General features: G+C 45.6%; 1 protein-coding gene across 3 annotated transcripts in view; it reads left to right on the forward strand.

Annotated features, from left to right (window-relative positions):
• The window catches only part of LOC144174250 (splicing factor 3B subunit 2-like), a 53,652-nt gene that overhangs the window by 27,228 nt on the left and 14,053 nt on the right, over positions 1-12,371 (forward strand). For all 3 annotated transcript variants that reach the window (XM_077702837.1, XM_077702836.1, XM_077702838.1), the window contains 7 exons: positions 557-696; positions 950-1,142; positions 1,869-1,949; positions 9,423-9,497; positions 9,609-9,761; positions 10,390-10,539; positions 12,034-12,123. In XM_077702837.1, coding sequence (XP_077558963.1) covers positions 557-696; positions 950-1,142; positions 1,869-1,949; positions 9,423-9,497; positions 9,609-9,761; positions 10,390-10,539; positions 12,034-12,123 — 882 coding nt within the window. The remainder of the gene's footprint in view (positions 1-556; positions 697-949; positions 1,143-1,868; positions 1,950-9,422; positions 9,498-9,608; positions 9,762-10,389; positions 10,540-12,033; positions 12,124-12,371) is intronic.

Genomic DNA, 12,371 nt, shown 5'->3' on the forward strand with positions numbered 1-12,371 from the left:
TGTGTGATTTGATAATGATGCATTGCAACTTGTTCAGGGGTTGCCTGTCCAACACAAGATGAACAGTTGTATGCATCCTTTACGGCTTGCTTTCTGTGTGCACTCCGCCGGGATGTGACATTTGGGCCAAATCGACAGTCCTTTTCAATCGTCAGGACAGGATTATTAGGCGAGCAGCAAACCCCTAGATGTGGGCCAAAAAGGGCAGAGTACTGGGAGGTCAGGTCAGGTGCACAAACTGCTGCCAAATCTTGCTACCACATGGTAAAAAGCGCAATGTCTAGCGCTCGTCCCGTGTCACCGCCTTTTTCTTGTGTCCTCGTTTTAGTGCGCTTTTTACCATGTCGAAGTCCCATCACCAACTAGCCCAAATTTCTACCCTGAATAGTCTTGCTACCACCCACGGTTGGAACAATTACAGTAAGAAAAAGGCCCCACTTTGGTTAGGCGAAGAGACATGGAGTTTTTGGTGTGTTTATGCACCCATCAGGGTGTGCAGCTGTCGGCAGCCCATGTGATGAGGCGGTGCTCTTGTGTTGCGATTGTTGCCGCGCAGTCCAAGAACAAGAAGAAGAAGAAGAAGAAGAAGAAGCGCGCACAGCGTAGGCAGCAGCAGCAGCAGGAGGACGCTGCCAAGAAGGCGGCCGGCGAGAAGGAAGGGGATGCCGCCGCGGACCAGGAGGACGTGGACGTGGAGTGAGTGTGGCTCCTCTTCTTGTGTGGCACACCGCAGGGCTGTAAGGCCTTCCTTGCCCGTCTGTTAGCCTTTGCCTCTTCTTTTGTGTAGCCTTTGCTGCAGACATGACTGTTGTTTAGATTGTGTGATTTAGGAGGGAACCAGGCTATTTGAGAGTAGTATCTAGGAACAAGCTTGTTCCTAGAGGAGAGCTGCGGCCATTCTGTTAGTGCGTGCTGGATTAAAAGATGCGTCCTATGCGCTCTTCCCCAGGTACGTCCAGGAGACGATAGATTCCAAGGACCCCTTCTACTACCAGTTCCTCCTCATCTTTGAGAAGTTCAAGCTTCAGGAGCCGGAGAAGCCCAAGACCGACGCTGCACCAGCCACGGACCCTGCAGCCATCGCGCAGAGACTCTTGGAGCGCAAGAAGCCCGCAGACTTAGACGAGAAGGACGACGATGATGCAAGTGGCTTGATTGGTTTATTGAATGATTGAGCATGTGGCTTTTACATGCTTTCTTCATTTTCTGGCATGTTGCTTGTACACTGTGTATGTTGTGGTGCCGAATTAGATAACAGCTCAAGGTAGTTTGTGAAGGTACTGGTTCGTGGAGCTTGGTGTGCTAAGAAAATTCTCTTCATTGAATGGGTGTGGAGTAGTGGTCAAGTGTTTCCTTCGAGTAGAAGCACAGGCAAACAAATTTCTAGTGTTTCAACATATGCTGCAGTTGCAGTTCTCTGTCTTTAGCACACCCCTTGAGCTTCTGGGGAACTTGATTAGTGTTTAAATTCGAAATTAAATGAGTGCCTTTGAGTGCAGATGGAATTTAGGCCCATATTTTAACAGATGTTGGGTTTTGCTGGGGCTAAGCATTCAGAAATAGTCGTGTCCAAAATATTGGAATGCTTACGTTCCTTCATTTACTGACTTCAAAACACGAGAAATGTTTATATTCTTGTAGCTTCACTCGGAATTGTGAACTGTTGACATCCACTTTACTGATCAAAAAATCAAGAAACTGAAATATATTAATGTACCAACCAAAAGTCCTTGGTGAAGGGGAGTTAACTTGTTTTGTTTTGCCCCTCTCTCTCTCTTTTGTTGTTCTTATGTTTGTATATATACCAGAGACACTCCCGGTTGCAAGTGAATGTGGCCGTGGCCTTCTATTCGTTTTTCTCCTAACAGATGAAGGTGGAGGAGAAGCCCAAGCTGTCCAAACGGAAACTGAAAAAGCTCAGCAGGATGACCATTGCTGAGCTGAAGCAGGTCAGTGCACGGTGTTCGCAAAGGACCCATTTGCAGGGGAGGTATGTGCGGGGCAGGAAAGGGAAAGTGGGAGGGTGTTGCTAAGCTCTTGTGCGTGTTAATAGCGCACCGTCACAAAAAATAATGTGGCTGTTGTTGCACTCAACATTACCTTTTCTTTGGGGTTGTGCGAATACCGAATAGTAACTTTCGGATGGAATATCGAATCGAATTTGAAAAAAAAAAAAAAAAAAAAAAAAAAAACTAATACCGAATCGAATATTGAATATCAATTTATTAGAGGCCTCAATTTTTCAACGGTTTTGTGTTTAAAACAGAATCTACTACGCATATTCGGGTGCCATGATGTTCTTTTTCAACCCGAAAAATGTACTTTTCAACTCTCATTCGCACTAGTCCAGTCGCCAAACCACTATGAGGCGGTACTTTAGGAGCCCGGAGCGGGCACAATAAGCATTACAACAATAAATAAATAAAACAACTTGCACTGGAGCAGCTGTACTGCAATCATAGGCAAGGACGAGACAGCGCCTTGTAACTCCGAAGTGAGCACTTTGCTGGCAGAAAAAAATATGACACGAAAACACGGCACAACCACAATCACGGGCTGCAACGAGGCACTACTTCGGAAGCTAGCGCATTGGGAGCGTGAAGCGTGAACGATACATTGCGAAAGGAAAGCTCGCACTACAGTCGCCGCCGCGCATGAGCCTGCGCTATCATCTCCTGTGGTCTAAAAAAACAAAACAAAATAATGCAACAGACATACACCAACTGCGTTAAAAAAGCCAGAAAATGGAGGTGCTGTTAAAAACAACTAAAGTGGCGGCGATTGCTTCACCGGAAGCTGCCATAACATGTAAACTTCCTGCCGCAGTATTCAAAATGGTGGCCAGAGTCGACAGTGGCAGCACAAAAAGATCTTATGGCCGCAATCGCAAATTACTCCTGGCAACGGAATAACATTTACGACCTCTGCAAGGCGCGCTCGCCGAAAGCACGATTGGGATGAGTCTTGCCAAGCAGACCGTGCACTAGCAGAGAGTTTGTGTGGGCCGATATCTCTCACTTTCACAAAGCCAGACACATTAGTAAAATTCGCTCAACTGTTCGAAAAATCTAATATAGATATGTTATTCGCGAATTGAATTGTTTGCGGAGGTACGATTCGATTTGTATTTGAGTATTCGCACACCCCTACTTTTCTTTCTATCGTGATGTGGCCATTGGAAATGCAATTGATGAAACCTTAAAGGAGCACTGACACGAAAATTTTATGTTACACTTTTATGGCTTTTATCGATGCTTAATGGTCTGGCGAACCTGAAACAGCACTTCAAATACTTCAGTTCGCGATAGTTAATTACATTGAACGGCTTGAAAATCGTTTGTTTCAAATTCCCGCGCTTTCCTCCCGAACGGCGCATATGACAGCCTCCCGGTTTGACGTCACCGCTTTGTGCGGACGTCACCGGTGCCCGCTTGAGAGGGTGTTGCGCCCGCTCGCCGCTCGTGGGGTCGCGCGCGTGAAGTGACGTCACGAGTTTTTGGCGAGCCCTGCGCGTCACTTCTTTTTCCTCTCCTGAAGTGATGTCACGCTGATGTCCATTTGCTGAGTGCCGCTCCGCGCGCTGCTCCGTCGGCGCGATAAATGCGATCCAATTGAACTATGTTCTTCGCGTCGCAGGCCGCTCATATTTCAGCCAGGGTATTCTGTTGAGTGAAGGAAGCGAACTGTGCAATAATATTAACGCCAAAAATTGGTGTCAGTGCTCCTTTAAAGGGGGATGTGGCGGTCAAAATCAACTTATTTATTTCTTTGTAGATTTTGATGAAAATTGACACAGCGGCTAGAAATGCTTCTGTGATAACATCATAAAAATTTCTAAGTAATATTCCGAAACCTTTTTTATTTATTAAATTTTTTTTCTGTTCCGCTTGTACCGAGCTTGAGCGGCTTATAAAACATGATAGAAAACTTGTTTGAAGTGCTTTGCATTCCCAAATGAATGGACGAGGTCGTGACAGTTATAGAAATTTTCTTTTTTACAACACAATGCTTTTTAGTTTTTCATTTCTTTAGAGGTTAATGTGCAACAGGCATGTCGACTGTGAGCGACTACAGTCAAACCCGGATATATCGAACTCGCAAAAAACGGTCATTAGTTCGATATATCGTATAATTCGATATATAATGTTTAAAGAATTTGACAATGCACAGAACGTACCTCATCACTAACTGTTGTTTACTTGCAAGATACATGCTCCGCGGGCACACTAGCGCGAGAAATAGTCTCCGATCTTCTTTTGCTTCATCATTTTCGAAGCATTGTTGAGCACACACTTTTCAACATTGTCAAGTGACTCGAAACAGCTGAGCCCACAGCCTTCTATTGCCGCGCAGTGGCGGCGAAGAACGCTCAGCGCGTGAAGAGCATCGGAACATGGGGGCGGGGCGGAACTCGTCGAGTCCTCACAGTTGAACACAGATGAACAAGGCGTACCGATGCGTCGTCAACCACGAAAACACGAAAAGGGAAGCATGCGTAGAAGCGAGGGGAGAGAGAGCCCGCCGCGCGAGACTGGCGAGACAGCGGGAGAGTGTGGTCCAACCACTATTTCCAGGGGGTGGCTGTCAGAGCGAGCGAGAGCGCGAGCGCTTGGGCTAAGTGACTTTTCAAACTGGGGGAGGAGGCGTAGGCAGCTCGCCCAGCTGCCGCGCGGGAAAGCCAACTTCGGGGGCAATCTTGCGCTGCCGAAGTTCGATATATAGGTTGCGGCTGCCTTTTTTGTTCGATGTAGCCGTACTTTTTGCTATATATTCTCCCGGTAACATTATAGTGCACAATAATTGTTCGATATATGGGATAATTCGATGTAAACGGGTTCGATATAGTCGGGTTTGACTGTATATCAATAAAAAAATCACGAAAAACGAATCTGGAAAACCAAGAGTGTTGCAACCTGAACTGTTCATCAAGGAATGCAATGCAAGAAACGGAATGAAGAAATCCGTGGAACAAGTGACACAGGTGGCAAAAAAAAAGTTTTGAGAAAACGGCTTTTGAAGTTGCAACATAGGTGTCACTTATCAAAAGTCGTCAATGTGTCCTTTTGAACATGGGGCTTCTGAAAGGCCATGCCTTGAAATTTGAGTGCCTTTTACAGCCTTTCTCCTTCCACAAAACATCATTTTCAACTCCTCTTTGAAGAGTACATAGCCCAGTTTGCGACCAAACTGAGGGGGAGATGGCTTTCAATGGGCTTTCAATGCAAAGTAGGTTAGCTGGTTGGCTGTATCGCACTGGACAACTTCCCTTTGGAGTGTTGTCAGCATGGCAACGAGTGAAGCCTTTTTTTCTTAACTTAAATTTGAAGATTTTTGGCTTCTTTTATGTTTTATCATCTTGCCTGGCACAGCAACTTAGTACCCATACATGCAGGTGTTCATTGCCAAAAGTTTGCGTACCACAAGGATGCAAATGAGCTACTTTGAAGCTTGGTATAATATTCTGCATAACTCAAACTTTAATGCAAGAGCATTTTTTTACTGCTTTTGACATTCAAGGCATCCAATATTTCTTGCAGCACAGCCAGTATGCCCGAAGTCATTGATGTATGCATTGGTATCAATAATTTCTCTGTTAAATGCTGCAACAGTAAGGAACATTTTTAATGCAGAGAACATATTTTTATTTCTATATTCCTAACTCAAACCTGTTTGCATGATTATTAGAAGTGCACGGGGAATGTTGCACAAGAAAGGCGATATGGCTCGCGCGCATCGCAGCGTACGCTTACTGAGACATATCGTACTTTGATTATCACTGATATGGCTGGTCAGGTCGCTTTTAAGATTAAATTTAACGTCGCAGGCATTAATTACAACTACTGGCATCCAATCGTAACCGGTTGTGTAGTCATGTGACCGTTTCTTTTCCAAGGCTAGCGAGCCCACAGTCAAAACACAGCAATAACTAAGCGTGTGAACATCGCAAATTCGACTAATAGTTCACTTCACGAACCGCTATTCCAAGCGCGCACACCGCGTCACCCTCCGGGGTCTGGCGACGGTAGAGTCACGCGCACCACGAAGCGTTCGATGACCTCCGCCTTTCAAGCCACACAACTTCCCATAATCTGGCTCGTGATATCAAGGATTCCCATCGCGATAATGTCCGTGTTGAATACCACAGACTGAACAGAAACTTGGCCGAGCGAAGCAGCGAAAATGAACCCAAACTGCACACTACGCACTTCAGGCGGCCGCCATCTTGCATTGTGCCGCGACACCCAATCAGGAGGGTCGTTGTAGCGCGCCTCGACTGGAGGACCAATAGCGCTTCAGCATCTATTTCTAGCTTCGTTTGTGCGTCGTTTCTTTTCTGCCGTTTGTGCGTTTGTGAATGAACGAAGATAAAAGAGACGAGCAGAACCCAAAAAACGAACGCTCAGCCGATCTAACGATATCATAATGGCCGCGCCCGGCACCATTGCGGAGATACAGCGCTCCGAAAATTGCCTTTTTTTCGCCCTTTTGCACTGATAGTTTGTCACCACGCCTGGAAAAATTATTTTTTAAGCCACTTTGCGACGCTATTCAGCAGAAAAACTTTTCAGACGCACAGAATAGGAAACATAGAAGCCGAATATGTGGCTTTCAAAAAAACGATGTTTTGGTCATTTTTACGAAGTTGAAAGCCGCGTTTAAATGCAGCATGTATAGTTTGTCTGCCCTACACGTGCTATTTGCTGGCTAAACCCACAACACGAAACCAGTCCCACCCACCCATCTTCACAGCTTAGGTTGCCTTTCTTACACACTTTTGTGTGGTGTCACTGATATTCATGAAGCCGTTTGCACGTAATGTATAGTAAAAATAGTGATTGATCTCCACCTGCGTGCGGTTTTTTTTCCTTGTACGAGCAACTAGCTTTGTAAATCAGTGCCCGCTTTTTTACTCGCAATGCCAAGGATTGCTACAATGGCAGTTATTCTAATGGAAAAATAAATTTCATACGGTCTACTTCATTTCGATTGATAGCAACGCGATGTCGGAATTGTGCCTAACTCCATTATCCTGGGCAAACTTTAATGGGAGTTCTTCTGTGGAAATAACAGTGCGAAACGTGACGCTACCACGCGCATTTCAAGGCGGCTCTGAGCGGCCGTTGGTTGTAGCGTGGCTGCTTGCGTTCCATCATGGCGTCACGTCCACTGCCGGTAATGGCCGCCTTTTCTATTGAGTTTCGGTTCCGAAAACGCCACTGTCGTGAGCCATTTGCATCGCGCGTTCATGTTTGAAACGTAGTATTTTGCATTTCGCACTCTTTTTATGGGTACTATTAGGTGACATTATTTTTACGTTGTCGAAAATTTGAGAGCAGTTGGCCTTTAACTCTTTCGCTACCGCTGGAAAATTGACTAATTTTAGGGGTCTAAGAAAACATTTTTTTTTTTCCTGCTAAAAAATTGGTTAGGCACTAATTGCAGGAACACAAAATACAGATTATTTAACGGCCTTTCAATAACACCAGTCTTTTAAAGGTTTTTATATATCATAGTTGTAAAAAATAATATCAAAATCAAAATTTTTGTCAAGTTCTCGAAAAAAAATGATAAAAAAGGAGTTGTGGATATCAAACCACCGGTAGTATAAAAAAATTAGAATATACATTTTGTAGGAAAACATTTCAAAAACACGCCCTAGAAAAAATGTCGACTTGCACGGAACAGTTTGTCAGATATAAAAAAAAAAATGTGAGCATGCACGGTGCTCGTGTCACGCGGTGAAGCCCAACCTCCAATTCAAAATGTGCAATTTCGGCTGGTTTCCTGGAATAAATCTGTTGGTTTGTCATTATCAGAGGCACCAATTTGCCCCCACATAACGTAAAAACATCTTGTCAATGGCTGACTTTGCATTTACAGCGAGCACAATATTTGGTACAAGCACGCGATGCGGAAAACAATATGCATGAATTTGAAAACGGTATGCCGTGGCTGATGCTTGTTGTCGTTCACGGTCAGTTATCTCTCAAAACATAAAGTTGAGCTTTATTATCATCTTTTTACTCGCAATTGTAGCCTTTCTCGCAAAAATGAGGTACGATGAGCTAAAATCGTGCCCTGCGATCTTTGGGCGAGTAGCAGTTGTGCGATGAAAAAGATCAGCACAACGAGCCTCCGTTATTGCAGCGCCACCTAACATTTTTCAAATGAAACAGTACAAAAACTTATCGGAGACTCCGTCCGAATAGACAGTTCAACTAAGCAGCAACATTAGACACACGGATATACCCTCGCATGGAAACGAAACTGGAAGGCGAACAGCTGGCAGTGTAAGGCCGGTTTGAAGCGCTGTCCTCGGCGGAACAGATATTTGGTGACTGGGTGTGATCTTTTGACTTGCATCTGAAGTTCTTATCGCAGAAATCGGGTTAGGGTGGGGGAAATGAGGAGTGCCGTGCTTTGCTCGAGCGTCAGTCGCAGACGCTCCAGGCACCACGGCAGGTAGCCTTGAAGTTGGGTAACTGCGTAGTAGCGCTAAATATGAATTTCGCGATGCAGAAACGAAACCGAAACTGTTGTAAACTGTTTGCGAATGGTCCTGGGGTAAGTAGAACTACCACAGAACTTAGAACAACCTGCGCAAAGGCAATAAAACTGCCTAAAATCATAAAGTAGCTTTGCAACCAGGCACTGTTTGACATTTTCAGCCGTTTTCTGGGATTATTACTGTCAGAGCGTGAACCTGACGATTGAAAATCGTTTGCTAGTTCCCCATTCATGCCCTGATAGCAAAAAACAAGCGCTGGTGCAGAGTAATTACGAGTTGCACGCATTCGTCGTTGGTAGCAGTGACGCGCGATGACCACGCCCCTTTTCCACACCCAGGTGATTCAAAAGCGTGTCAAAAATCACGTTTCCGTTGCAAAAATGAAAACAAAACTGATTTTGAAAGGCCATTTTCTGATCTAACTCCGAACAGCTTTAATTGTTCGAGAAACGCCTGGAATGCTATGAAAAGGCGCTCCCAAAAGTATCGATCAAATTGATCGATTTTGATAGGCGCTGTAGCAAAAGAGTTAAAGTGGTGTCGAGTTCTTAGATTGAAAGGCAATCCACTTTAGCATGTCAGCTTTTTTCAAAACCTTTTCTTTGACAAATTAGGGAAGGGTGCTCAAGGTTAAAAAAATGCTTTAACTTTTAATGCACCGGATAGTTAATGAACCTGAATAGGCAAGTGGAGTAATTTACTTCTTCTTTTGGTTAAGCACAAGTGCTTTCTACTGGTGTTGCTTCCAGGACTCAGGTTACTGAGTAAGTGAAATCTCTGCACATTTATACGCGGTCTTCAGCCCTAGGTATCCCAGTGCTGGCAAGTTTATGCGGGAAAGATAGAGAATCATTTAGAGCTCGTTGTAAGGACATGTGGAGTGATAGCGTGTCTGTTCGTCCTGCTGCTGCAGAAAGTGAACCGTCCGGAGCTGGTGGAGATGCACGATGTCACTGCCAAGGATCCCGTCCTTCTGCTTCACCTCAAGGTTTGTGAGCACTTGCACGGCACTGTCTGCCATCCACACAGTCCACCATGTGGGACCGTGCGTGGTGGAGGCGTGAAGGTTGCTGGTGCGTCACCTTGTCTTTGGTTGCAGTCATCGCGGAACACCGTGCCCGTGCCGCGCCACTGGTGCTTCAAGCGCAAGTACCTGCAGGGCAAGCGGGGCATTGAGAAGCCCCCCTTCGACCTGCCCGGCTTCATCAAGAAGACCGGTATCATGGAGATGCGACAGGCCTTGCAGGAAAAGGTGGGCTCCTCTCGGGCGGGGACTGTGCGGGGCTGCAGAAGCAGTGAGACCTGCCGGAGTGTGATCTGTGCAGCTTCTGCGCTTTAATCCAAAGATAGCTGCTTTTCATGGGGGTGGTCTGGGCTGCGTTGTGGAACTGGAAATGAGATGCTCCAGCCAGACCGTGTTTGCCTGGGCCACGAAATTTCTAGGCTTATTTCCAACCCAAACTGGAAGGGGCACGTTTTTTCCTGCATTATGTTTTTCGTTGCTGGAGCCGGTACCCCTTGTAAGTTGGAGCAATGGCCATTTGTAACTGGGAATGACGTTTCGCTACTGCAAATTGGATTATTTTCAGGAAGGATCTTGCACACACAAACTGGAAATGACTTTATCGTGCTTGAAATTGTGTTGCAGTTGTGACAAAGTTGTCAAAATCAGCCAGACTTTGCTGTATTGAAATTTCCTTCTCAGAAATTCATACCTTGAGTTGCCAGGCAATATTAGTTTACTGGCTTGTTGTCAGCAGTCAATCGCGACTGCTTTTGAAAAATAATCTGCACGTGATCTTGGTTGGCTGACACGGCAGAGCGTGCGTGTGCCTCCGCTGAACTTCCCTTGTTGCCCTCCCCTTCCTCCTCCTTTGCAGGAGGACCAGAAGACAATGAAGGCCAAGATGCGCGAGAAGGTGCGGCCCAAGCTGGGCAAGATTGACATTGACTACCAGAAGCTGCACGACGCTTTCTTCAAGTGGCAGACCAAGCCCCGTATGACCATGCACGGTGACCTTTACTACGAGGTGAGTGGTGGGTTTGACTGGATGAGGTATTTCTTTTAGCCAGTTTAAATTCATGCAGTTTGTACTCTTTGGGAGGGGAGGGTAGTATTTTAAGACGAAAGGTGTGTGGTCACAAGAGCACACACGCAGAGAAAGGTGAAAAGGTTGTGGCGTCCTACCAGCAGCTCTGGGCTGAATTAGGTGTGACAGAATAGGAAAATTAGTTCAGTGAACCTCATCATTCTTGTTTCCAAAGTCATTTTGGTCTTCAGGTTGTGTATGTTCTTATTAACTGGGTAAGTATATGGGCGTGAGGCGTGCCCTGTTAAGTTTTGTTTGTGTTTTGTTGCCAGTGCATAGCCACACATGGCCATCTTATCCTGTGAAAGCAGGGCGTCTGCTTGTACTTGCAGGCACCAAGCTGTGCCCAGCTATCTTGTTTGGTAGGAACAGTGTGTAATGTGCGTGTCGCTCACCTAGGTTTTTCTGGTTTGATCAACGAGGTTCTCGATCTCATTGGGTGGTTTGAAAAAGTACTGTGCTCTAATATAAATGCATGCAGACCAAATGTCACGGCATTTGATTGGCCAATTCTCAGCAGCGCAGGCTTTACTGTTGGACTGCTGCTTCAGTGTTACCGTACTTACTCGATTTTAACGCGCACTTTTTTTCCGGAAAAATAGGCCTAAAAATCGCATGCGCGTTAGAATCGGATACGAAACCGAAACTGCCGAAACAGCAGAAATTTCGTCCTACCCATTGTCATCGCCATCTCAAGATGGCGCCAAAGCTTTACTGCTTTTAACAGCGATTTTTCGGACGTTGGAAGTTTAGGCGCCTAGGCTTTTCTATCGGCGTTCACACAAATCGTCAAATCGTTCCACTTGCGCACTTGATAACAGCAATGGCTGCAGCGGCAACGAAGGTGCGGCACCGCTTGGCGGCACTGAGGACGAGATGTTGTAGTCAGCGGAAAGGGACAAGGAGCTCTCGGAGAGTGACGAGGAGTGAGATGAGTGAGATTATTTTGGGAAATAAATCGCCCGTTTCTCTCACATTCGTTTTTCTGGGTCAAAAAGTTCCGTGCGCGTTACAATCAGAGGTGCAAGTTTTTTCGTTTTTTTTCTTTTTCTTTTTTTTTTTTTTTTGCCTGGAAAATTGGGTGCTTGTTAGAATTGAGTAAGTACAGTAGTTACTTTAACTGCGCAGCAGCGTTGCAACGACCATAATTGTAGTTCTTTGTTTGTACTATACATGCCAATGTCATTGACATTTGATGCCCTCAACAAAAACCTAACTGTTCATTTACCACCTGTCTCTTTTTTTCCCGTTACTATTTCTTTTTTAATTTTGGGTTACCAAGTACAGCCCTTACACAAATGTGGCCCTTGCTCGCTCGAGTACTTACAGTAACTTGCCATGTTTGAAAGGCTTAGAGCGAACATGTGCTGTGCCTGCTCTGAAAAGCTTGGCATTTCAAAGCTTAATTCTGTGTACGTGTGTGTGTCATTACAGGGCAAGGAGTTTGAGACACGTCTGAAGGAAAAGAAGCCCGGTGACTTGACAGACGACTTGCGGATAGCCTTGGGAATGCCCACTGGTCCCGTGAGTTGAATGACTGTTGCCTGAATTTATGATCCTCCTGAATTAGGGCCTGTATACCGGTATTCCGTAACAATGCCTTTTTGCCTACAATATACTTGTGCTCACAAGTGGTGCTGTCGCTGCTGGATGATGAGACCGTAATCCATTCTAGGAAGGGCTGTTCTTGGGTAGCAGGCCCATTCCAGGTTCTCTGGGTGGCTGGCCTTCTCCTCGGCCTTTGTGAATGACTTCTGGCTCTGACAGCATGC

The sequence above is a fragment of the Haemaphysalis longicornis genome, unplaced genomic scaffold (assembly GCF_048455015.1).
Source record: "Haemaphysalis longicornis isolate Haplotype H1 unplaced genomic scaffold, Haemaphysalis longicornis Haplotype H1 scaffold_3, whole genome shotgun sequence".
NCBI lineage: Eukaryota > Metazoa > Arthropoda > Arachnida > Ixodida > Ixodidae > Haemaphysalis > Haemaphysalis longicornis.